Source organism: Pseudopodoces humilis, chromosome 5 (genome assembly GCF_049639895.1).
Source record: "Pseudopodoces humilis isolate 2021_Gansu_Grassland_sample_001 chromosome 5, ASM4963989v1, whole genome shotgun sequence".
NCBI classification, from domain to species: Eukaryota; Metazoa; Chordata; class Aves; order Passeriformes; family Paridae; genus Pseudopodoces; species Pseudopodoces humilis.
In genome coordinates this window covers 43,793,059-43,817,445 of record NC_142204.1, presented here as the reverse complement: position 1 = coordinate 43,817,445, position 24,387 = coordinate 43,793,059, and the positions used below count along the sequence as shown (strand labels likewise).

The 24,387-nt window shown below is 39.8% G+C and overlaps 1 protein-coding gene across 1 annotated transcript; it reads right to left on the bottom strand.

Annotated features, from left to right (window-relative positions):
• Positions 1-1,892: 1,892 nt before the first annotated feature.
• Positions 1,893-22,049, bottom strand: DBX2 (developing brain homeobox 2). The gene is made up of 4 exons (XM_005519295.2): positions 21,503-22,049; positions 9,495-9,590; positions 4,748-4,935; positions 1,893-2,360 (listed from the first exon to the last, which is right to left on the bottom strand). The coding sequence occupies exons 1-4, from the start codon at positions 21,834-21,836 to the stop codon at positions 2,037-2,039; spliced, it is 942 nt and encodes a 313-aa protein (XP_005519352.1). The 5' UTR covers positions 21,837-22,049; the 3' UTR covers positions 1,893-2,036.
• Positions 22,050-24,387: the final 2,338 nt, after the last annotated feature.

The following is a 24,387-nucleotide window of genomic DNA, read 5'->3' as shown; positions in this document are numbered from 1 at the left end:
CATACAGATTTCCTCCAAAACAGGAAGCACTGATGAATACATGTTATCTGGGCTACTAACCCTTGCTGGTCTTTCAGGCAGGAGCTGGTCAAACACAGCAGGACTTCAACACCAAATTCACCCCCATGTGTACACAATCTGTCTGTTCCCACCCACCCCCAAAGGCTTCTCACAGATTCTGAGCTGGTTCCAGGATTTCAATTGCAAGACAGGAATAAACTCATTACTGACCAGTATATAACACATGTTCAAGGACTTTCTGAGGGTAGGTATTGAGGCAACTTACACGAATGAAGACTTGTAAATGCAGGAAGAGATAATTTATCTTAATTTATAAATCTTAATTCTTCTGTGATTTGTTTTTTTCTTTAAATCAAGCAGAAGAAATCACATGCAAGGGATGCCACATAATGCAAGACTAGGACTGCATATTTGGACACTGAGAAGGCAAGATATGCACAAGGCAAGATACAAAACTCACCTGATCGTGCATAAATATTATGATACAAGCATCATCATTGCAATCTCAATGTAAAAAATCAAAGTTTTTTAGCTGCAAATATATCTAAACTTCACCTCCCAGATAATACAATGTAACAAGGGGAATAGTAGATCCTCTATCAAAAGGTAAAACATTAAATAACAATTTACTCCACAACAATTGCACTGCTTTTTCAAAGCTGTACAATACAGTTCAAAGGATTTGGAGCTCTAGGCAAGAATAATCAGAAACATTCAAGGTATATATGATAAGAAAAGCCAGACTAGATTATCATAATCTTTCACCTATAAAATGTATGAATGCCAGAAAGAAAATAGTCCCTATAAAACCATAATGTTCTCCAAAAGGTTTTGCCTGTAACATAAAATATCTTTAGTCCCTCTTCTCAACAAAGGCATCCATAAATGTATGAAAATTAATGTTATGCTCCCATTTTAAACTATAAAGATTTGCAAATAAAACAAAGAAAGATACACCTAAATTCACAGATTCCTTCATTAAGATCTTCTTCAATTGGATTAAGCAAGCAAATAATTTTAAGTAGCTTTAATAATATTCGAAGCTACTTGTATTACACAGAATACTGTTCTGTCTTTGATACAGATACATGCTAATGTGTCCTTACTGGCACAAGTTTAAACAGCAGTAAGTCAGGAATAATGCTACTATGGTATGTCATCTCCATAAGTAATTTTCTGAATTAGCTGTAGTAGCAATTTTTCCAGTTACGGGTCTGTTGCTTAGAGCATTTTGACTACAATTCTGCACACTGTCATTACAGTTTTGAAATACAAAAGATTGTGCCAACATCCCAAAAAAAGAAGCTGCAGTGTTAACAATGCTAGTAGATTCATGCATGGGCAAAAAGACAGAAGTCAATGAATTGCACTTTTCAATACACACTCTCATCTGAGTTCCTTAAACACAGAGTATTTATAGAGTAGGTTGGTTGCCTTTTAATATTGCATACTTTACCAAAGTTATCAGTTGACCTGTGATCATAATAAAGCTAATTGAATACCGACATAGGGGAGGACAGATGGAGAAAACACACCAAAAATGCTTATATTTGTCCATATGAATCTATTGTGTTAATGAATTTCTAAAAGAACCCAAAACCACTTACTGTCTTGAGAGAAACAGAACTCTTATCTCATGCACAGAAGAAATTAATTGGTCTGACTACAATGAGAAATAAAAGTGACTCTCTATTAGTGTGTGTTTTAATGAGCATCACATACAGTGCAGATGTATAAATCAGAGCACAAATTCAGCTTCATGCTCTTCACTTCATTTTACTTACCATCAGTTCCTATTTTACTTAAAGGTCAGTATAACACTGGAAAAGACACAAGAAAAGATTGAATATTGACGAATACTTCTTAAATCATTAGTTGTTTGCAATTTTAATGTGTTAGACTTCAGCATATTTTTGAAGCATAAACTAGTTAACTTTACAATGTTCAAATATTGTTAATCTTAAAAGACTGCTCATTTGAAGCCTGCACTCTCCCGCTCCATTTACAAACTGCCCCTACTCCCTCACACTTGATGATGACTTGTTTGCAGTGTCTTGGTCAGGATACAAATAGAGTGGGCTCTGCAATGAATTTGCTCTTGGAGGTGGTTGTGTACTAGTCAGTCTTTCAGAATTTCCTGGAGAATGCTCTCTCCACCTTGGACTTGCCCGCTCTTCAGACATTTCCCACACAGATGGGCATGGGGAGGTAAAATTCATGGTGGATCGTGAGAGGTAGTTCTCCTGAAGACCTTCTTCTTGGAGGCATCTGTTAGAAAGCACTTCTTTTTCTTTGGAGTTTCGCCATTTCATCCTTCGATTCTGAAACCAAATTTTCACCTGTTTGCAAGTTAATGAGAGTTAATTATCATTCTTTGCTTTAAACAACTTTGCCCTAACAAGTGCTTTTTCTCTTTCCATCCTCTCAGTTTCATATTCCTTCCTTATTCATTGTTACAGTAGAGAACCAGTGAAGCCAGCTGACTGACATTATCTGAGGATTTTCCCATCACTATTTATTACACCTGGAACAAATATTCTCCTTGACTTTCACGCTCTACAACAGGTGATTACTTAGCTTAGACTGGAAAATGGACAGCCCAATAGCTAGGGATAGAAGAGCTTCCTATAGCAACATCCTTCTAGACAGAAGAGAACTCCCAGAGAAAATTAGTATCATTATTAAGAAAACTAAGTGATATTACTGGTGGTGTGAAGGCCTCTATTAAACACAGGGTGTACGAAGAAGCATGACTGTACCTTCCACAAACATAGCTAAAATCACCTTGGCCATACAGCTTTGAAAAATGTGTTGTAGGACACAGGATTGAGGATTTAAAGACATTTTGTCTGCCTGACTACATTTTTTAAGGAGTTGTCTAGAACCCATATGATTTTGAGATAAAATCAACTTTTCAAAAACTTTAAGTTGCAACTCTTAAACACAGGCATTCAAAGGCATTTATGAAATGCTGGGGAAAGCTTGAGGGAATATACAACCAGGAACTGGTTTTACATGAAGAGACAAAAAATGAGAGTGATCAATCAAATTATTCAGACTGTGTTCTCTTTTTCCCTTGAACATTTGCTTTTAGGTGTAGTATTCAGATACTTGGTATGAAGACAAAGGGGCTATGGTTTCAAAGGTTTGAGAATCATTGTCTTAGATGACAGGCATTGTTCCCCCAGCACAACTGGTCAGAAAATTTAAAAAGTAACCTTCACAGCAACTTCTCTTCCTCTCATGAGGGGAATAAAAAAAAAAGAGACGAATATCATCTGGTCTGTCACTGTCGTGAAATTATATTCTTGGAGTAGTAGTTGTTATCTATGTATCATTACACTATTTTTTACAACCCCAAGCTCTCTTGAATTACATGAGCACAGAAAATAATCTCGAGGAAATAACTGTAATATTAAGAATTACAATTGGGGAAATTTTTTAGGCAGCACACTGGTGAATGCAATTACACATTTCCATTGAAATAGTTTTCCTGCAGAGATTACAGTTCTGTACATCACACTGAGAAACACCACACTGCTTATTTTTGTTTATTGTTGCAGTGCTTGCAATGGTGTCAGTCATCAGGTTGCAAGGAACCACCACAGACCACCAGATCTAAACTCCTGTGCAAACTGGAGCCAACTGCAAAGTTTGATCAAATTGTTGAGAGCCTTTTCAAGTTCTGAAAATCTCCAAGATAAAGATGATGAGAGCTCTCACCACCATTCCCGGGCTTTTCTGTCCCCTAGACAGCTTCTGCACTCATATCTTAACCACTTTCACTCCTACTGCATGCGAAGAAACAAAATTGTACTGTGACCTCTCAGTATTTTCAGCTGCAATCTAGAGGGCTGCATCTACTCCAGCTCCTTCAGAATCCTACCTGTCAGCAACTACCGTGTTAATTTTCAGCTGTTACATGCCCTCACAAACTTTTTTTTTTCACAGTTTCTTTCAGATTTTGTGCTCTTCAAGCCAGGCTCTTTTCCATTGTTTTTATCTGCAGATAGATGAGACCCCCAGGATTCCAGACTGGGCTACTGCTGCTCAGCACCACCATTAATGTAGTTGTTCAGTCAGAACAGCTCAGTGGAGGTATTAGATCCTCAGCTAAACTCTAAATCCTGCAAACCAACTCAGACTCAAGCAAAAAATCCCATAAAATGTGAATTGGTAAGTAAAATGGGAGTGTTTTAGAAGGTCATCCTGCAAGGTTTTTCTCCCTAAGGTATCTCTCAGCTTGAAAATCTCTTTCTTTGTGCAGTCAAGTGTCTCTCCATAGGAATGGCTGCCTGTCTCTTGGGGCAGACCAATTCCAAAGGAAGTGCTGTTGACTGCCTTATCCCTAGTCGTTCATCTGTGAGTGCAAAGGGTGCTCAGTGGAATGAAGGATCTATGCTCTCATGTTTTTTTCCACTGCCTTTAGAGTAGTGGGATGGAGCATAGTTCCCTACACCAAAGCTTCCATGGGGGCTCTGTCAGACAGCAAAAAAAGGGAGTTGAAAATGAAATGCAGAGGTCATGTCTCTTTGTGTGAAACTGGAGTGATCAATTTTTGAATGTATACATACAGGAAACTGTTAAAGTATTCCCTGGTTTAAACTACCATTGATTTACTGAGGTCTTTGCAGGTAGAGGAGCTCAGGGCTGCCCCTGAACTGTTCATTTTTCCTCCTTCAAAGCCATTTTAAAGATTTTTCCCCAAAAGGGAAAAATTCCTTACCTGAGACTCCTTTAGACCCAGGTTAAGGGCCAGTTTCTTCCTGTCTGTTTTACTAATATACTTCTGCTTCTGGAACATTTTCTCCAAAGCTTTCCTCTGGTCTTCAGAAAAGACAGCTCTTCTTAATATGCCTCTCCGGGATTTGGAGTTAGATTCCTGGGTCAGAAGAGGCAGCACACTTTCCTCCCCTAGTGGAAATAGATGAGAGTTTCCCGTAACATCTAGCACATACCAGAGAATATTAAGTGCTGTTCAATGCTTGCAGACTCTTGCCCCACTTTGGATTTGTTGGTGTTATAAGTGTGTTGTAATGCTTCAGTTATGTTCATTAAGGATTAAATTCTCACTTGGATCTAGAGTCAGTACTCAAGAGTCTCCCTCTGACATGGTGCAAAGTAAATCAGATGAGTTCAAAGAGGAATATTAGGACAGAGCCCATTCTACTGCAAAATTCAAATACAGTCAGGGAGGAACTTCACTTTTCTTTGCCTGTGCTCGCCACTGAATAAACTGCAACAAGTTTTCCTATGAGTTTACTTACTCCTTGTGTAAAATTAGATAAAAGTGGTATTGATTCAAAGAAACTAAGTAGGCCTTCCTTTTTTTCTTCTTTTTTTTTTTTTTTTTTTTTTTCCTAAGGAAAAGCTTTCAGAGTGAACTATTTCTCAGAAAATCCCTGGTCATTCACTTAGTCTAGAAACTGCAGCAATTTCTTTATTAGAGGATTTGGAGAGTACTTGGACTTATTCCTTTTAGCCTGGTTTCTAATCCCTTGACATTTCATAGTAAGTCCTGGGAGGACAGTTTTCAGTGAATCCAGTCACATCCCCTTAATGTATGCTAGAGGGAGCCCTACCCTGGAAAACAGCCTCAAAACTGGGGGACAGAGTTGCAGTGAAGTAGAAGTGGTCACACAAAGATCACAGAACCGCAAGATAAATCTCTCATGCTCCTCACACTCAGTAAAACCTAAAGCCTTAGAGCTTTGCCATGCTCCCTCTCCCCTAGAAAGATATGGTGTAGGAGAAACAGTCCTTGGTGAAGTTTCATATGCTTCCAGTGTTCCCAGCTTCCTCAAATACTCATACATGAAGCAGGAGCAGGGACGAGTTGAATAGGGCCCATCATCAAGGAGGCATGTGATAACTAGGGAGATGCAAGCAGGCCAGGAAACAGCTGCACTTTGGCTCAGAGACCTGTGCCATGGCTGTACAGCCACTGAAACCTACAGTCTTGCTGTAGGAGTTGCAATTCTCAGTCTTGCTGTAGGAGATGCAAGCTGCCCTCCTGCTCTCCACCTTCATACATCCAAGGCCTAGACTGCCCTCCCAGCTTATAGTTATAGCAGCTGCAAAGGTGTGCTGCTGCTCAATTCCTACAACAGATCTGATAATTTTCATATCGAAGCAAAAGGCAAATTCCCCCTGAAAAGCAGATTCTCTAAAATACTAAACATTTTTTTTGGTGAAAAATTATATCAATTCTATTCAGCTGTAATGGGCTGGGGGGGGAAAATGAAATACATTTTTTCAATTGATATAGTGCTCTTGAAAATATTAATGAAATCCAGATGCAGTTTCCACAAACTGTTCCTTGGGGCTACACCACATTTCAACTTCTGAATAGTATATATATATACACATGGGTATATGTATCTTTAAACACCCACAGAAAAACAAACACACATATACTGAGGATACTGTAGTATAATGATGTGACACTGAAGTGTGTATCTGTATGTCTTGGAGAGTTGACTAAATACTTTTGTAGCTATGTGTTACCGGTTTGATATTACATACATTACCCCTGCATCCTGCTTCCAGCTCTGACCAGTAGAGTACCAGAAGCTGAGCAAGTGTACAATGATTATTCCCTAAAATAAGATTACCCCTGTGAAACATTACTGTTTTAGAGGCCACTGCATTCTGCCAATTCTTTTCTTGTACTTTTTCTTGTACTTTTCAAGATCTTTATATATGTCCCTCATAACAGTGTGTGGTAAAAAAGAATTATTATGATTTACAATGTTACAGTATAAATAACCTTTAATTTACACAGATGTATTTCAATTTTCAAAATTATATCTAAGACCAGATACAAAAATCATACTATTGGTTAATTTCCTCATATTTATTACTCTGTGATACACAGTCATACTTCATCCAAAACCATACAAACAAAAACAAAATAAAAATAAAATAAAAAACCAAGCAAAAGTCAAAATATCACAATGGAGGTTTCCACAAGGGGCAAGCCAGGTTGATATCTCTCTGGGGACTGCCGAGTCTCTTCATAACCCCCACTACATACTCCAATCGTGGCCACAAAACTGGGGGCAAGCTGAGAGCCTTCCTTCCTCAGGCATGTTTTCTCTCTTCCTTGCTCAAACTTAGTGAATTTAGGTACCTTTTTCCAGGTAGCCTCTTATTAGTTTCAGCTGAATTGTCAGCTATTCTGAGGTTTACTGGAAGGTACAGTCCAGCAGAAGCAGAACTGGTACCTTCTCTCATCCCCACTGGGGGATGAGAGACACCAGCAAGTGAAGAGGCGTAACAGGGCTGGTCCTTGCCTCCCTGCCTCCATTCCACAATGGAGTTGTCAGCCAAGGACAGAGGACACCAAATTATGTGACCCCTTAAAATTTGTCTTGCCTGGCTGGTTGTTAACAGTCAATCAGCAAGGAAACAACCTCCTGCTGGAGCCCTGAGGCACCAATTAATTCCTCTACAGTCAGTATGTAGGGTCCAGTTTAACGCCTATATTAGACCAACTTAATAGTGAGGCATCTTTACACTCTAAGGCACAATATGTGATGGATTTTAAAAGATTAACTAAACAAAATGTAATATTGAGCAGAATGTTCAGAAGCATTAACAAGCAGCACAGGGGTCAAAAATCTGAAACCTACCACCAAATGAGTAGCCTAAAGAATTTCTTTAAAAATAAGCCATTTTCTAGAATGCATTCCAACTGTTATACAAAAACTAAATTTCAGTTTGTGGATTATAGGATTTTTCAGTGCAGTGGGATAGGCAGTTATTTACACATTTCAACGATTCCAGCAAAATTAAATATGTCAGCTTGCAGCTCATCATTCTGAACGTGCAACAGAAGGTTTAGTGTGCTGCTGAGATAAATGTGACCAACTATTTCCTAGGTTGCTGATTTGATTTTTGTTAAGTCTTCCCTTTGTATCCTAATATATAGTGATAAATGTCCTCTTAATCTGTGGAACAATCTTCATTTGCCTTCATGGCAGAGACCACCTTGAAGGAGCAAGTAAAAGCTTTAGTCATGGTTTCCATTTTTTCATTAGAATTCAATACATTCTAGTTAAATGGACAATTAATAGGTCACTTCCAAAATAGTAGTGTATCAGTCCTGGTTAATAAACAATCCCCACAGTTGATAATGGGCCTATGTATTCAGCAAGTCCCTGTATACACTCAGCTCATCCACTAAATCCCTTTTCAGGTAGACAGGGTTATATGGGAAGATGAGCTAGAATGAGTCTATAAAAGTCAGTTTCATTCACTGCTTTATTTTTCAGTCAAGTGCTTTAAATGGTGTCCAGAAAATCTCTTGGAATGTGAGACAGGAGAAAAGACTGGCACATAGAGTATTGCTTTATGGCCATACAAAAGGGCAACTGACCCTTGCCCAGGCCTTTTCAATGTGAAATGGTTCCTAAAGTTCATCTGCACAGTGAAAAATTGTGGTGAGGTCGCGTGTGGATGAGTAAAGTGAAAGTGGTGATTGGTCATGGTGCTGTCAGCCATTGTGGGAGAGCCTAGGCCATGTAAAACGCTCTGTGGGAAAGTGTCAGCCCCCTAAAGAGGTGCTCAGAAACTTGCAGCTCATTAAACTGCCAGCATTTGCTGCCTCACTTGTCAAGAATCATTCAACTTAGCAACTGCCCTTCTGAAACATTCATAAAAAGCATGCACTTTAGTCAGGAATGGTTTGAATGCAACTGTGATAAAAAAGTATATGCCAGAGCATACATAAACTCCAATTTTCATTTGGATTTGACAAGCAATTTGTGCTTTTTTTCTGTTTTGAAGAAAAAAGAAATGCTCCTTCTGTTTGCATTCCTGAGCCATAAACACAAAATCATGAATGACTGTCCATTCTTAAACTATTTCATGCAATCTTCCCAATCAAGGTTAAATTTAGTTTTGGATTAAATGGAAGTGTGTTACAGTTCTTAATCCTGAATAGAACGTGTACAGTGGACAAAATTCTCTTCAACATACTTCTTCAATTTTTTACATTATGATTAAAGAAAGAGAAACAAATTAAATGTGCACACATTTGACTGCTACAAAAAGAATGACTGTTGTATTTAAATAATCCTAAGGCTTCCTGAATCATAATTTACCCCTAACAAACATTAAAATGCAGCACACATTTTACAATCCTCCAGCTATTTTATTTGCAAATGTTTATTGACACTGATTTTTAAGAGTTACTGATTTTAAAGAATTGTTTCTAGCAAAGTGAAAACAAGGCACTTTCCTAGGTTAGCTCTGTCTGGGTGTCTCAATGCCATTAGAAACTCTCACAATTGCTCAGTGTACTTAAGTTTGATAAATCTTTGGAAACCCTCTGAATAGGATTGCTGTGATTTTACTAAGGAATTAGCTGCTGCCATTGCATCACCAATTAGTTTTCCAGAACACATTAAATCCTGCTGCTTTGGTTTACAGAATAACTCAAGCATTACTGATGAAGCATAAAAACTTACTTGGAAAAGCAGTGGGGGATGCAGGGTGCTGACAGGACCCACCACAGCATGCCGAGTAGAATGGCGGGGCTCGGAGAAAAAAGTGTTTGGAAAGAGCTGCAAAGAAAGCATAGATCTAATTGATTATCCATTGAGCTTAGGTGATATTCATAACAACAGTCCTCCAAAAAGTCAGTGTGTAAAGTCCTGCCCCACAAGTTCTTTTTCCTTTTTTCAAGATGGTGATATTTTTAAGGCAAACAATGATAAACCAAGTAATTGCTCCTTAATTTAGCAAGGTTATTTTACATGTGTAGCTTAGCTATAATGTGTAAAACTCTCCCTACATGTATGAGAATAAAGCTCTGCAGACTAGAACTTTCCCTCTGTAATTGCTGTAATTATGGGGGTTTTCCTAAATACTGGCATTGAACACATTGTTTCAATAATGTGTTGTTGAAATAATGAGTATAATGAATCTGAAAGTTATTTAAAATAACTCTAGTAAGCATGTAATCTTAGAAAAAAAAATCAGCTGGTACTCAACTGCTGTTAACAGCACTCAAACCAGTGACATCCTCAACAAGAAACCTTTATTAATAAACTTTATAAAATGCCATGAGATGAAACAGCTCAGCTCTAACGGCACATACTAAAGGACCTGATTCTGTTATTCTGTCAACTTAAGTCTTTCTGGAAAAGTGCTGTAAATTTAAATAAACCACTTGCTGAAGGCTCTGCTTGATAAAAAAAAATAAAAAATAAATCTTTAAAATCAACTCACAGGATTAGGTAATATTTGGTAAATTTTCTAAGGATTTTTTTTTTTAATCTAAGTCTCTCATATCTAAAAAGTGCTTCCAAATCATGGAAATGTCTTAATTATCTATTTATCCCTTAATTTTTTTCTATAAGGCTCATGGGCTTTTCCATTAATTACCTATCAATTTCTGCTTGTACTAGTGAACTATGAAACCTGGAATACTTTTTGGTTTTGAAAAAAGATACATCATGCTTGCTAGAACTCTACACTTGTAAAATGTGGCCAGCATCAAAACACCTCTGTCACTTTCTTGTTTTGGTTTAGGCAGAAAGTAAGTGCTTCGAGAGCCAGTACTGTAGTTGTACAAATATCCAGAAAAAAAAAAGTAAAAAAAAAAAGTAAAAAAAAAAAAAAGTTACTGCACACTTAGGTAAAAAAAAATCAATAATCACAATGGAAGTTAAATAGATAAATGTATCTAAGCCATGCTTCTAATTTTTAAAAGCTTTTCAACTGGAATTAAAAATAAAGATCACTCAAAATTAGGTTGTTCAGTATGTATTAGGACCTCAAAATAAGTTTTCTGAGCCTTAAATTTGCTGTTATCCCTGAGCAAAAATACTATTGTTGTACAGGTCTAACTCAAAACATTTTTTTAAGTATTAGCTTGCAATTGCTGATTGATAATCATTTTGCTGGAACAGCTTTCTATGGAAATGTTGCTGTTTCTAATGAAATACAAATTAATTTCCTGGTTTTGAGGCACATACTTGAAAAACTTTACCAAAAAAAAATTATGTACACTAGGCATTAGTATTCTAAAGCTTCTTTACCACACAAGACTATGAAATGTGGAATCACATCCTTAGAAACTTAAAATAATAAGAACATGCAGGCAAATACTACCTATCCCATGTATCCAAAGGGTTTCAATGCAACTGAGGAAGTGTGTAAGCTGGAAAGGATTTGACTAAGTCAAGAAGCACAGGAGCTGTAGAAGATAAATATCAGCCAAGCTCCTGGACATGAGAGCTCGTCATTGACAGTATGTTTTATGCTCTGCAATTCCCAGAATCCCATGTGAAGGAGCTTTTCCTCCCTTCCTTAGGAGGCACATTCCTCATGCTTTTATCAAATTTCCCTTACAGTCAGGTAAAACTCCCCACTTCTGAAAATATAACTTAGAATACAGAAGATACCACACTCCATTCCTTTGCTTTCTTCTTAAATGTCTTTAATGTCTTGGCAGCCATAATGTCCTATTCCCTCCAATCATTGCTCCAGCACCTTATTCAGACATGCAATTTTGGTCAGACTTGTTGTCCTGTCCTTGATATTCCCTCTTGTAGTTTCTTAACTCTGTCCAGTTCCTCTCTCTGTTTTGGTAATGTGGGGTTCATAATGATATGTGATAAAAGCAGAGACACCTGGATAAATCAGAATGGAACAAGCTATTGATTTAGATAGACAGCATGCTCCTGCAAGTAATGACAGGAATAGGAAAGGACAGTTTCCTCCATTCACTATGTCTCTCAACAAGTAAGCTGCATACATAAAGGTCTGAAGATGGATCAGTGTGAAAACTTATGTGAACTCCTTGTTTAAGCAAACTCCAAAGAAGAAATACATTTTCATGGAAGTTGCTGACAATGATTTAATACACTAGCACAGTACCACAATGCAAACAGAAGAGATCTTGACCCTAATTCTGCTCAAGTTGATGGAAATCTTGAGCCTGGCTTTCCTAGGTATTTTACTTAATTCTTTCAACCAGCTGCTGCTTTTTCTGCCTGCAGGGCACATATCTCTCTGAAGCAGAATATTTGCTTAAGAAATAAGATGCATGTGATATCCTCACGTAACTCTGAACAAAGAGGTTCCTGAGCTCACTTCTCCAGATTTAGTCTAGATTCTGGGGAATAAACAATGCCACGATGTCTCTAGACCTGTAGCCAACATGTATGTCCATAGCCTTTTTTAAAGGCTATTTATGTATAAAAATAGCCTTTTTTAATGTGCTGCAGCCATACTGATGCACAGATGAATTTTACATTATGTACATGAAAGTACATCCCTACATCTACTACAGCTGTTGCACTCCAACATGCAGCAGTTTTGCAGAGTTACATCAGTAAAAAAAAATGTGATACTCAAGGGATACTCAACTCTGTTGTGGGAGCTCTACATAGAGAAAAATGTTACTGCTTCAACATAATGTATCCAAGTATATTTTTTATCTTTGATAAAAACAACACAGTTCATCACAATAAATGGCTTCCACTAGCTGCATGTAACTCCATTAACAGAATTAAAATTGTCCAGAGAAAAATATTTGTTATAACTGTATTTCAGAATTATACTGGAATTGTACCTGTAGAAATGACATAATACCTATCAGTTTTGAGAACAATATAGAGGAAGCACTACCTATTATTTTCTTTCCACATATATCACAGCAACTCTATCAATATCTGTTGATCAAGAGACCTAAAGCAAACAATCCTTGCTGTTCACATAAGGATGAAAATTGCTGAGAAGTGAGAATATTAATCTGCCAATTTTTGTTCAGAATGAGGTACACAGTAACCAAAAAGGCAGCCATTGCTCCCAAATATGTATAGGAACTTAAAGCAGGGGCCAAACCCTGATAATTTGTGTTCAGGACACTTAAGTCTTTTCCCGCTTTACATCTTCATTTCATAAAAACTGAGACTGTGTGGAACTAAGTGTTTCACAAAAGCCAGTCTTTACAAGTTTAGCTTCACACATGCATGAAAAGCATTGAAGTATGATGTAAGTGCCTTTTGGTACTTCAAAAACTGTACTATATGCCTTAAAAGAAAATGTATTGGATCATACATACAAAAGTATTAAATACCTAGGTGTTGTGGTTTTGTTTTTTGGTTTTTTTTCACAAAACAAATTCTTTTGACACTGGTGTTGCATGCAAAATTTTAATAATAATGTGCACTACATTTACCTCTGTGAATAGAAATCATTTTACAGACAATAAAATAATACTAAACATGTATTATACTAAACCTCAAGCTTATCTAGTGCTAAAATTCAAAAAGGAGTTCAGATACAAGTATTTTAAAATACACTGCCTGCTCTGAAAATATTCTAAATTCAAAAGCCCTTCCATTATAAAGTCATACTGACAATGGGATCAGAAGTTTTCCTTCCAACTATCCATCATTTTGAGAGTAAGGTTCCCAAATACAGTCCAGTTCAGTTATTAGGTTATTATAAGTTATTAAGGACACTGTTTACTCTTCCTAATTCTAAGGCTATCAGCCATTGGGAAAGTGGGAAGGAGTGAAAGAAAAATGGCTATTGAGGGAAGGTGAAACTGGTGGTAAACTTCTGGACTTCTGTTATTATACAGGCTCCTTCAGGGCACATGCTGCTAGTTTGCTGTGGGGTTTTAAAGATAACTGATAAAAATGTGGTATCAACCTGTGAAGAGAGCCGGAACACCTCAAAAAAAATCATTCAGAAAACTGCCCAGAGCCAGATAACAAAACTAAGAACAGGACCAGAGAGACCTCAAGCTGCATGAACACTTAAATTCTCCAAATATTGCTAAATCTACATGAACTGCTTTCCACCTTGATGTCAAGGATCCAGCCCTGGCAGGACCCTTCAATATATCATCAGTAAAATTATCACATTTCATCTGAGAACCTTGGATGGTTTGTGCCCATAACATGAGCACAACTGTGATTTCCTACCTGTATCATTCTTGGCAACGTTTAAAGCAGGCCAAAGCTGCAGGGAAGTTTCATGTCATGAACAGCTCCCTGAAAAGCAGTCCAGCAGCAGCTCTGCCAGCTTAGTGATCCAGCTGAGCTGCATTTCCACTCCTGAACCACAAGCCCTGGACCTCATGATGAGTCATGGTTCTTTCCCTAGCAGTTACTGTCTTTAGAGTGCAATGTTCCAGCAGCAGTTGTGCACCCCCAAAGCATTTCAACCAGCTGAAGAGGAGCCTCCAGCTGCGAGAACAAAGCAGCAGCCACTGCCATATCTCACCCAAAAGCGACTGCCATCACAGGGAACTGGAAAAACTTACTGCAAGAGCCTGTGGTGCAAGACCCCTCAAAATTGGCTTAGCTGCACTCTCAAATTACCATTTGCTTCCTATTTATTCCTGGAAAACACAGCCACATGAATGCTCAAAGGAAGTCAAGCCAAAAAGGAAAAGCAGAGTAGCATACACAGATCAGTTTTAAAAAATTGTCAAATATTCATGGAAAGGGTTTTAAAGTCCTAAATATACATATTTTTAAATCCTACACAAAACATGGATGCAAGAAATGGGCTTGCATTTATATGTCGGGTCATGGTGGGGCTTTGAAAAATGGGCAGAGCAGCCCCTAAAACAGGCTTGAAATGTGTTAACAGCATAATCACCACATCTACAGCAATGCAATGGCCAGGAGCATCACACTAGATTATCTGAAGCCACATTAATCAATGTCAGTTTTCAGAGGCATCATTCACATGCCTAATTATTATGTTGTAAGTTGTTGTACATGATTTTCACTGCCTGAGGAAATACAGCAGCCAGAGGCAGGTGACAATGCATTGTCAGATCTCACCTCTACAACTCAAAGCAACAACCAATCTCCACAATGTTCGCCACAGACTCCATGGGTACCCTGGTGTCAGGAGTAACTGTAGCTTCTATCCTCTCCATGCCTCATACATAGCCTTGCTATTGAGAAGATGGGAATCTACCTGGGGATTTACCTGCTTTTTTTCTGGCATTGTCCTTCCTCAGGATGCCCATGTACTAGTGTGCCTCAGCACTTTATGATTACCAGTTCTTGTCAAAACAGGCATCACTGTCAGTTCTCTGTCTGAAAGTTCCATGTCTTGCCCAAGCTCCTTGTCTTGGCCTCCTGTACAGTCCTGTACAGAAGGGATAAGTAGCTCTACGTAACAATTAATCACTTTAAAACAGACACAGAAAGTGTCTCATCCTCTGGAGGCATCTCTGTATTGACTACAGATTAGACAAGATTCCTACTTTTTATTAAACAGCTGAATTACTATGACATTCTTCATATCCTTCATAGGTAACATCAAAAGAGTATTATCATCTGTACAGCCATAAAGACTCTAAAAAATGTAAAAATTCAGCTAGAAAGACATTAGTTATTTTCTTTGACTTTCAACATATTGCAATTTCTTTAGAAATTATTTCCTCAAGCATGGCAAAATTAAGGTCAGCTGCTGTAAGAGAACATTTCACTGGTATTTCATTGCTGCAGCCCTAATTCAAAATCTTACAATAGGCCAAAATGCCTATTTATTCCTGTGGTATGCACTGATTAGCCAAAATTTTTTACCTGGAGCAGTCTTTACTTTTTGCAGTATTGCTAGCTCCAAACAGACAAAAGTCTCAAGATAATATAAACAGTGTTAGAATAAAAAATAACACATGGTTAATTCTTTTTTTCTTAACACAAGGGGTTTAGCATTATTACATTTGTACAAGGAAATACTTTTTCAAGTTGAAAGTTGAGATATTCACATGGTCACAAGGAGGTAACATTGTCAACACACACTCAGAATACTTCAAGAGAATTATGTGCTACAACTGCAGACAAAAGCAGCCTCTCATGAAAAATTTTCATAAGCTTTTCAGCACAAAGCAAAGGCCACTTCTCCAAAGTGACAAGTCACCTCGAAGAAACACTGTCCAGGTTACTGAAAATATTTAGATGCATAATTTTATAAATATCAGGGTCTACATACCTAACATTTGAAATAACCTCCTACTGTCCACCTGCAGTTGTTTTCATTTTGAAAAAAATACCTCCTCTTTCTGCTATGGGATCATGATTGACTGCAAAAGTACTATGTAAAACATCAGCTATTTTGCAGAGCTGCTTTATAAAATAATGCAAAACACCTTCAGAGGGCAATGGAAGCAAAGAACTTGCCTTTCAAAATTTAAGAGGATTTCTTAACAGAAAAGACAGTACAATAAAACCTGAAATCTGTGCTTGAGTTTACTGATGAGATTAATCCTTACCACAGTCATGTGTTTTCTAAAATCGTGAGCAATATACTACAGGATTTCAGAAGACCAGCTCTTTCTGCTGTACAAAATACATTTTACAGAAGTTAATTTACTAACTGCAGGCATGACTGATTCCATGGTTTCCCCTCAGTCAATTTCTTTTCTACAAACTCCATCACTTGTCTTCCTGGTGCAGCTCTGAGATCTTCTGGCAGTATCTAAATCTTGCTAAGGACCAAAGTCAGGATCCTCTTCCTTTTAGGAGATGGCATCATGAGAGTAGCCAAAGGAAGAAGCAGTGTCCAGCCAGTGCTCATATTCCTCACTGAGCTCACAGACTGCCAGACTAGTGGCTGGGTTGGAGAGTAGCTGGCACTAGTCTAGCTCTGGCAACCTCACAATGAGGACAACAGTTTGTCCTTTAAAAGCCATTTTGCAGCCACTCTTAAGATATGCTGGGAATTCCAGACCAATTCTATTAAATGGCTCACGAAGTTAACTGGAAACAGGAAACGTGCTGGACAGAGTATGTGATTTCTAATAGTTACAAAAACTTCTTTGCTTCCAAAGAAAAACTTTCAAAACAATTACGGTGTCTCAGTGTTCCTGGCAATCAGGGAATAAGAAAATATGCCAAATAGATCTCCCCTCCTTAAAGAAGCTTTCTATCTCCAAAAAAACACCAACAAAACAAGAAAATCCTAACACTTGTCAGTCAAGTTGTTGCCTGAGTTAGAGGGAGTCAAGACAAAACACTGGGCTCTTTCCTGTCTTTTATTTTACTGAAAGCTAGTGTTACATGTCGCTTGAGGACACTCCCTGGCTGCCAGTTGGCTCAAAATCAATAATTAATATGCATTAATTCACTAAGAAGAGGTCCAAAAGGAAAGTAAAAAATATCACTTAAATTTCAGTAATTTAATTATCTCCTGGTTGCCATAAAGAAACACAAGACAGTTTATTAAATATGGGAAATAAAGTATGTTCGATTCAAGTAAGTAATACAGGATAGAACTGTTGTCATTACCTGAGAAGGAAAAAACTGACATAATTTTCCAGAGACTTAGCCTGCGAAAGACTTAGATTAATTTCCTTGCAATTAATTTCCTTCCAGTTTTCTGTATTATCTTAGGTAAGTCACCTCATTTCTTTTTGCTCCAGCTTCTCCTCTACACAGTAGAAATTTCTCTTGTCTCACTGGCACACTGTGATGATAACTTCATCAAAATGTAAAGTACCCAAATGTTACAGAAAGAATGCACAAATAGCACAATATATAGCACAAATGTATCTGGATATGCATAAAGTACATGTACAGATGCTTACTGTAAGTCAAACTTATATTTACTGTATAGTTCTTCCAATTTCTTTTGTGTTACATGTGCTGTCCTTCATTCTGCTCTATGTATTCTGATGCTTTAGGTAAAAATCCCCTAAGATAAATTTCTCAGCAGGTTTTACAATGGAATTATCTCACAGTTGGTTTTCTTGCATTTTGCAATCTCCTTTCTCAGTTAATCTATAAAAATGCCAAAATTAAAGCAGAAAGACAGATTCCTTCCACATGAACATATTCAGGTTGTAAAGCACTTACTGTCAACCTCCTCCAGGGCAAATTACTTAAGAAGAGCAGAAATATTCAGAAAAATTATTCCAGGTAGCAGAGTAACTTCATATTTCCTAAGAAGGTCACTCAGCTCTAGTGCCAGCCAATATTTCTGGAAACTAAGTCATGAGGAAATAAATATGTGGAGTGGACCTCTTTACAGCACCTGTGCTACAAGGCACAGCATCTCAGCATCATCTGGACAATTTTTATATGTCAGAAAACACTGAAGAAAGCTGTCAAGTCTTCTAATTTATCCAGAAGACAACAATAGGCTTGGAGTCAAGGGACTAGAACCCAGATTAGCAAGAAATTGAGGACAGCAAAGAGCAAAGGGGCTTCAAGCAAAGTGCAAGAAAGCCTGTGGGAATGCCAAGCCAGTATAAATTGGCATACCACTGCAGAAGGCTCATGAGTTTATTGTATTGCAGTAACGCTCCCTCTGCTTTTCCTTCCTAAGTCTTATATAACATGCTCTTTCTTCATGTTCTTCTTAAATGAAACCAAACTCATTTCAAACACCTATGATGATTTAATTTTTTTAAATGTATGTAACAATGGGAAGTGATTATTTAAATTTTTACAGACAAATATATTTATTTCTATCATGCTCATTAGATGATGTAATATTTAGGGTGTGACACTTTCTGAGGACTTGTTCAGTTTTTTATTCACAATAGTTTTGTAGGAAATATAAATAAAATACAGATGCAGACAAGCACCTGAAACAGTCCAACTAATACTTTGAAGCCTATAAATTATGGGAAGGAAACTTGCTGATACAACTCAGTTGCTGAGGAGTTACAAAAGGAAAAATTACCATGACCAGATAGTCCAGATCAAGAAAGCCACCCCACCTGGTCTTCTTTGCCACCATGGATAAGAGTTTTTCAATTTACAGAAAGAATAAAGGATTTACATTCTTTAGCACTTTTATGGAGTGTTAAAAGGTACCCTAAAATGGAGTGCTTTCTTCATGTCTTTCCTTTGTAGGTAATGTGGATACATATAAAAAAGTTCAGCTTATTCAGTTCAGCCCCTGGTGTGATTTTACACTTCCTTCTTTTTAAGAACTTTCGGCGACCTCACCAGAATTTGGGACTTTATGGGTAATATAGATTACTGTTTCCAAAAGGTCTGGTACTTTTTCAATTGTCTTTGTTTTTTTTTTTAATTAAAAAATAAAAGAAAACTTGGCTTATGCCAACCTAGTTTATTAGGGGACTTTGAGTCCCTGCTTGATCTATAAAGCACTTGCTAGTTCAGAAAGATTTTTTGAAAACAACTTGCTTTATAATTTTCAACAGTCTTACTGAAGACTTCAAAAAAGATTTTTCCAAAATGCCACGTGATTTGGAGGTTTCAATTAGGCGTTTATTCTTAAAAAAACCTCAGGAAATTAAAAAAACCTACGTAGCACAAATTCTTTAGTTAAAATATCTTCACTAGTCCCTGAAGCCTAAAATTCTTGTTCTGCCAAAATACTCCTTTGCCCTATCACTGTATAAACAAGAATTACACACAGCCTGACCACCCCAGCCTTACTCACAAATGGAGTGTCTGACTGAACAGTTTCCTCAGTATATGCCTACACTAGAGACAAGAGACTCCTTAGAAACCACAAACTGTTCCAGCAAGACAGTTCCAATCTAATTCAAATTTATGAACGTTGAGACAACTAAGCGTCCTCATCACCTTAAGACATACAAGTCAGATCAGAATCAACAGATCCCTGTTAGAAAAGAAAAGTCATTGTCGCAAGTGTACAGTCACAGAAGAATTTTCTTGTGGGTGCACAACAAATGAGGAAACACTAGTATTTCTCCCTGCTCAAATCTGAGAGCCTGGTGCTTTTGCTAAGATCTGTGGAATCAGAAGAAGAATAGGACTGGACTCCAAGTCACTAGGCAGACCTACCACACTAAAATCACAACTACTACTATGGGTCAATCAAAAAAAGAAATAATCCTGGAAGCAAGCGTTTGCAAAACGTGATATTTGTGACCTTCTGCAGTAATTTACCTACAGCCTTTTAAAACAAACAAACAAAACTCCAGATGAACAAACTAACAACAACAAATAAAACCCAAAAAACACCTTTACCTCTAGCAAATAAGAGTGCTGGGGCATCAGCTGTTTCTATTTTCACAAATAAATATAGCATTTTCTCTAGAACTCTTTTTTTCAGGGTAAGGGCAAAGGGCAGGCAGGGATAATGTTCATCGAATTGCAGGAAGATGATACTTGTCCTGTTCCCTGGCCTATAGTTAGTTAAAACAAACATGTTTAAGTAACTGATATGCTTAAGATAACACCTACCTGAGAGGTCAGGAACATTCAGAAACGTTAATGTACACTTTGACTCTCTCCTGCCTACCTTGAAAGAACATAATGCTAAAGGATCAAATACTGCTTTGGATTTTGAAGAAGAGTTTGCACGATTTAATTGAAACAAAATTATGAAAAGAAAAGAAAACAATTACTTCTGTTTTCGAAACAAATATTTTGGTTTCACATCTCAAAGACTTAATTCAATAAATACAATTCTGCTTGTATGACTTTCATTTTAAATGCATTTAAAACTTCGTGACCATAAATAAAAATTTTTAAAATACCGCATATTGGAATAAATTTATGCCTTCTAACAGAAAAGCAAAATACAATATAGATAGTCTAATACTGAATTAAATTAATTGAATGCAACTTCAATCAGTTCCATGACTAATAGAACTACATATTTCTTAAAATATGTTGCTCATGCGTAGACAAAATGTATTTATACGAAAATCGGCACATTCAAGAATCAGAATGGGTTCTGTAAACCTGATTGTTTCCAATTCCATGGCACGGGTTCCTGCGGGCCCCGGCGGCCGCGAGCTGGTCCCCACCACTCTGCGGGGCGCTGGCTCTCACTGTGACAGCGGGCCGAGCGGCTGATAACGCACATTTACACCGCTTTAAAACTTTTCTTTTTTTACCCCCGTCCCTGGTTTTGTCAAAACTTCCAGAAAATTAACTGTTCTACATGGCTGAATTCTCCTTTTGGCAGGGTCCTCCACGCCTTGGTGTCCCGCAAGGCAGGGCGTGCGGAGAAAGGGGCTGCTGCCTCCCGAGCTATCGCTGCTTAGGAAGATGGGACCGTTCGCCTTCCTCCCAAAACTTGGCATTTCAGACTTTCCCGGAGCGCCTGTTGGCGACGAAGCTTTTACCACCCCTTGAGGCTGCGGGACGTCAAGACTCGAAAGAACCGCGATCAGGGGCATTTAACAGCACCCGACGCGGCCATCGCAGTGCTCTGCCGCGCTCTCCGCACCCACAGGTGCGCCGCCCGGCCGCACTCGGAAGCCGCCGCCCGGCGGCCCCCACCACCGGCCCCGCCCGCTCCTCGGCGTCCCGCTGCCAGCGGTAGGGCGAGACCCTCGGCCGGAGCCCGGGGCAGCCCCCGCCGCACCCCGGCGGTACGGAACCCAGCGGGCTCGGCGTCCCGCCGCCGCCTGCGGGCTCCTCGGAGCGGCCGCGCCTCTCCCGCCGCCGTCTCCGCCGTGCGGAGCACGGGGCCGAGCCCTCGGAAAGCCCCTCGGTGCCGTCTCTTCGGCGGCGGGACGCGGGGAGGGGGCCGCGCTCACCTGTGGCTGCCGGCGGGAAGATGCCGGCTCTCTCCGCCGCCGCGGCCCGCGCTGGCGGGCGGCCGCCGTCCGCCGCAGAGGGGTTGAGCACTTGGAAAGCCCATCTTGCCGGGAAGGGACCCCCTGAGGGGTTGATTTGTTCCGCCGCGGGGCACAGCTTGAGGGGCACGGGGTTGGCGGGGAGGGGACGGAGCTGGGCAGGGCTCGGCGCCCCGGCCCGCAGCAAGTTCTCGATGAGAAAACTTTTGCCCAGGTTGCCGAAGCCCGGCGCCGCCGGCAGGTTGAGGAGAGCCGAGGAGCCCACCAGGTCCCAGTAAAGGGCGCTGGGCAGCATAGCGAGGGCTTCTACCCTCCTCGCCCTGCCCTGCCCTGCCCAGCCCGGCCCGGCCGCCGCGGCCCCTCACTGGGCTGGGACGGGGAGCCGGGCTATGGGGCCGGGCGGGCTGGCGGGGCGCCTCCCCGAGGGCTGTGGGGAGCGGAGCGGAGAGCTCGGCGAAGCTGTCCGTGGAGACGCGGCGTCTCTCCGCCGGGCTGGAAGGTGTGTCCAAGCGCATTCATTATGTCAGCCGGGGACGAGGAGTGATGGACGCGGCCAACAATGCCGCCCTGCCCGGCAGCCCCCCGGGGAGGGGGCAGGGCGGGAGCCGAGGTGGCTGTCCCTCCGTGCCCGCCCCGACATGGCGGCGGGTCGCGCCTCCCGCCCAGGGGTGCACCTGTGCGAGGCGGCGGCAGGGGAAGGACAAGGCCGCTGGCCTCCGTCCCGGCGGGGAAGTGGCTCCGGTGCTGGCCGCGGAGAGATCATGTCGACCTAATGATCCCATGAGGTAATGGGAAGATAGTCATTAGCTCACTCCCTCTGGGCATTTTTATCTGGCCTTTTTTTTTTTTTTTTTCCTTTAGTTACCCACACAGAACATGCACGCTGGATTTTCAACATTTGTCTTAATAAATCTGATTAAGATCAACACGGTACTGTTAATCATGTTTTTCTCGAGATATTGGACAAAGCTTTGTGTGGGCATAAACATTCTTTGTCCGGAATAGCGTAGTCCATTTTTACTTCCTTGCATGTATTCTTTATTTGCTTACAAATCACGTAATGTGGCAAAGATGTCTCATTTTGCAGTTCAAACATGCGTGCAGAAAGTTAAAATTGGATGCTGTTCCAAAGTCCTGAAAGCACCTCCCTGTTTTGCAGAGAAATCCTTTTATTTCAAAGCAGCTGTTCGCCAATCTAATCTTGACAATATTCCCTGCAAAATCCTCTGGAGGAGATGCATCCCTTATTTTTGTATAGCAACAGAGGCATAACCCTTGGACATTGGTGTGGTTCAAAGCTAAAACCAGCTGGACTGGTGGAATCCTCTGTGCCCTCAGATGAGAAATGGGAAGGATGTCTTAACTGCTGTGGTACTAAGTAATAACTTGGGGAATTTAAATTAGATGCTCACATGTCTGAAGCTTTCCTTTATATCTTTGGGTGGGTTGGCCTTGCTAGAGTTTTGGCACTTAACTCCTTTGATACTATGATGTGGTGAATGGGAGCCTAAGAGTTGATAAAGCTGCTTCATGCCAGAGACCTATGTATTCTGACCTGTCTTAAAGCAGTGGCTGTTAGCAGGAAGTCCAAGATGAGTCTGATAGTTTTGTCCTGATACATTCCCATAACTGTTCTCAGCTTAAACAGTTTCCACAGCTTGAGCACTTGTATTTGCAAATCTGAAGGCTTTCATCAAAATATATTCATGGAAGTATTTTACTTGTGAGCATTTTGAGACTCTCGCTGTAGAATGGACAGGATCCAAGCTGTTGTATCCCAGACTACATCTGAAGCTACTGTGCATTGTTGTAGTATAAGGTGCAGAAATTATGTTTCTAAGGGAAAGAAACAAGTCTTCCCAGGAGGGCACCCACGTCTGAGTATTGCAAGTAGCTGCCTTTCCAATTACGCCTCGTAAATTTATTCACACTTAAGGATTTATTTTGTCTTTCATTTCACTGATCAAATTCTCAGAGAACTCCCAAGGGCCCAAGACACTGAAAACCATAATTCAACACTTGGGAAGTGTAGTTAGTCCATCCAGCTGTGCTGCCTGAATAAAAGGTATTCACCAAGGAAATGATGGTTGTCAAAGACCATAGCCTTCAAAGACAGACCTGGGGTTTGGTTTTCTCCAAGGCTACTTTTGATGCCAGAATGGCTATTAATGTGTTCATCTCAGCTGTGTAGTTCAGCAGAGTATGATTAGCAAGTTGCATGTTTCTGTGAGATGTAAGCACAACACACTGAAATACAACACAATGCAATTCTGAGTTGGAAGTGACCCAAAAATGTAACATTTGACTGCACGGAAAAGAGTGATCGACCACATGATGAGTTAACAATTCATGTCAGGTTGCATCTCTATTTCCAGGGTTTAACCCCTGCCTCACAATGTGTGTTTAAGCAATCCCTTTCTTCTCTCTGATTTTCATCTATCAATGGCCTCTCACCCTTTTTCTGACTTTGCCATCATAGCTGTACTAAAAAAACACTGTGAACAATTCACAGGACTCAGGTTTTAAATAAGACAGGAAATACAATTTTTCAAGAGATTCCCAGTGGAGACCTCAAACTGGTTGTGTGATGTTAAGTAAGGGTGGTAGAGCAGAGTAGCGAAATGAGCTCATTAAACCAGGACAGCCTCTGAGCACTTGGTCTCTGGGACACACACATCTGCAGCTCTACTGAGCAGTAGCTACCAAATTCCATCTGTCCTCTGGGCATGTGATAATTGAGTACAGTCAGGCCCAAGATTTGTAACCTGTCAAAAGCTGGAGAGCAGAGCGCAGGAAATACTGATTCTTTGTTCAGATCTGGAGTATGGAATGATTTGAGGGTAAAA

What these genes read in the sequence shown, in the direction of transcription:
- DBX2 (XM_005519295.2), bottom strand. Translation starts at nt 21,836, where the DNA reads ATGCTGCCCAGCGCCCTTTACTGGGACCTGGTGGGCTCCTCGGCTCTC. An exon ending in ATCCCCCACTGCTTTTCCAA is followed by an intron (nt 4,936 to 9,494) that starts GTAAGTTTTTAT and finishes TATTTCCACTAG; the next exon opens with GGGAGGAAAGTGTGCTGCCT. An exon ending in TGGGTCTAAAGGAGTCTCAG is followed by an intron (nt 2,361 to 4,747) that starts GTAAGGAATTTT and finishes ACTTGCAAACAG; the next exon opens with GTGAAAATTTGGTTTCAGAA.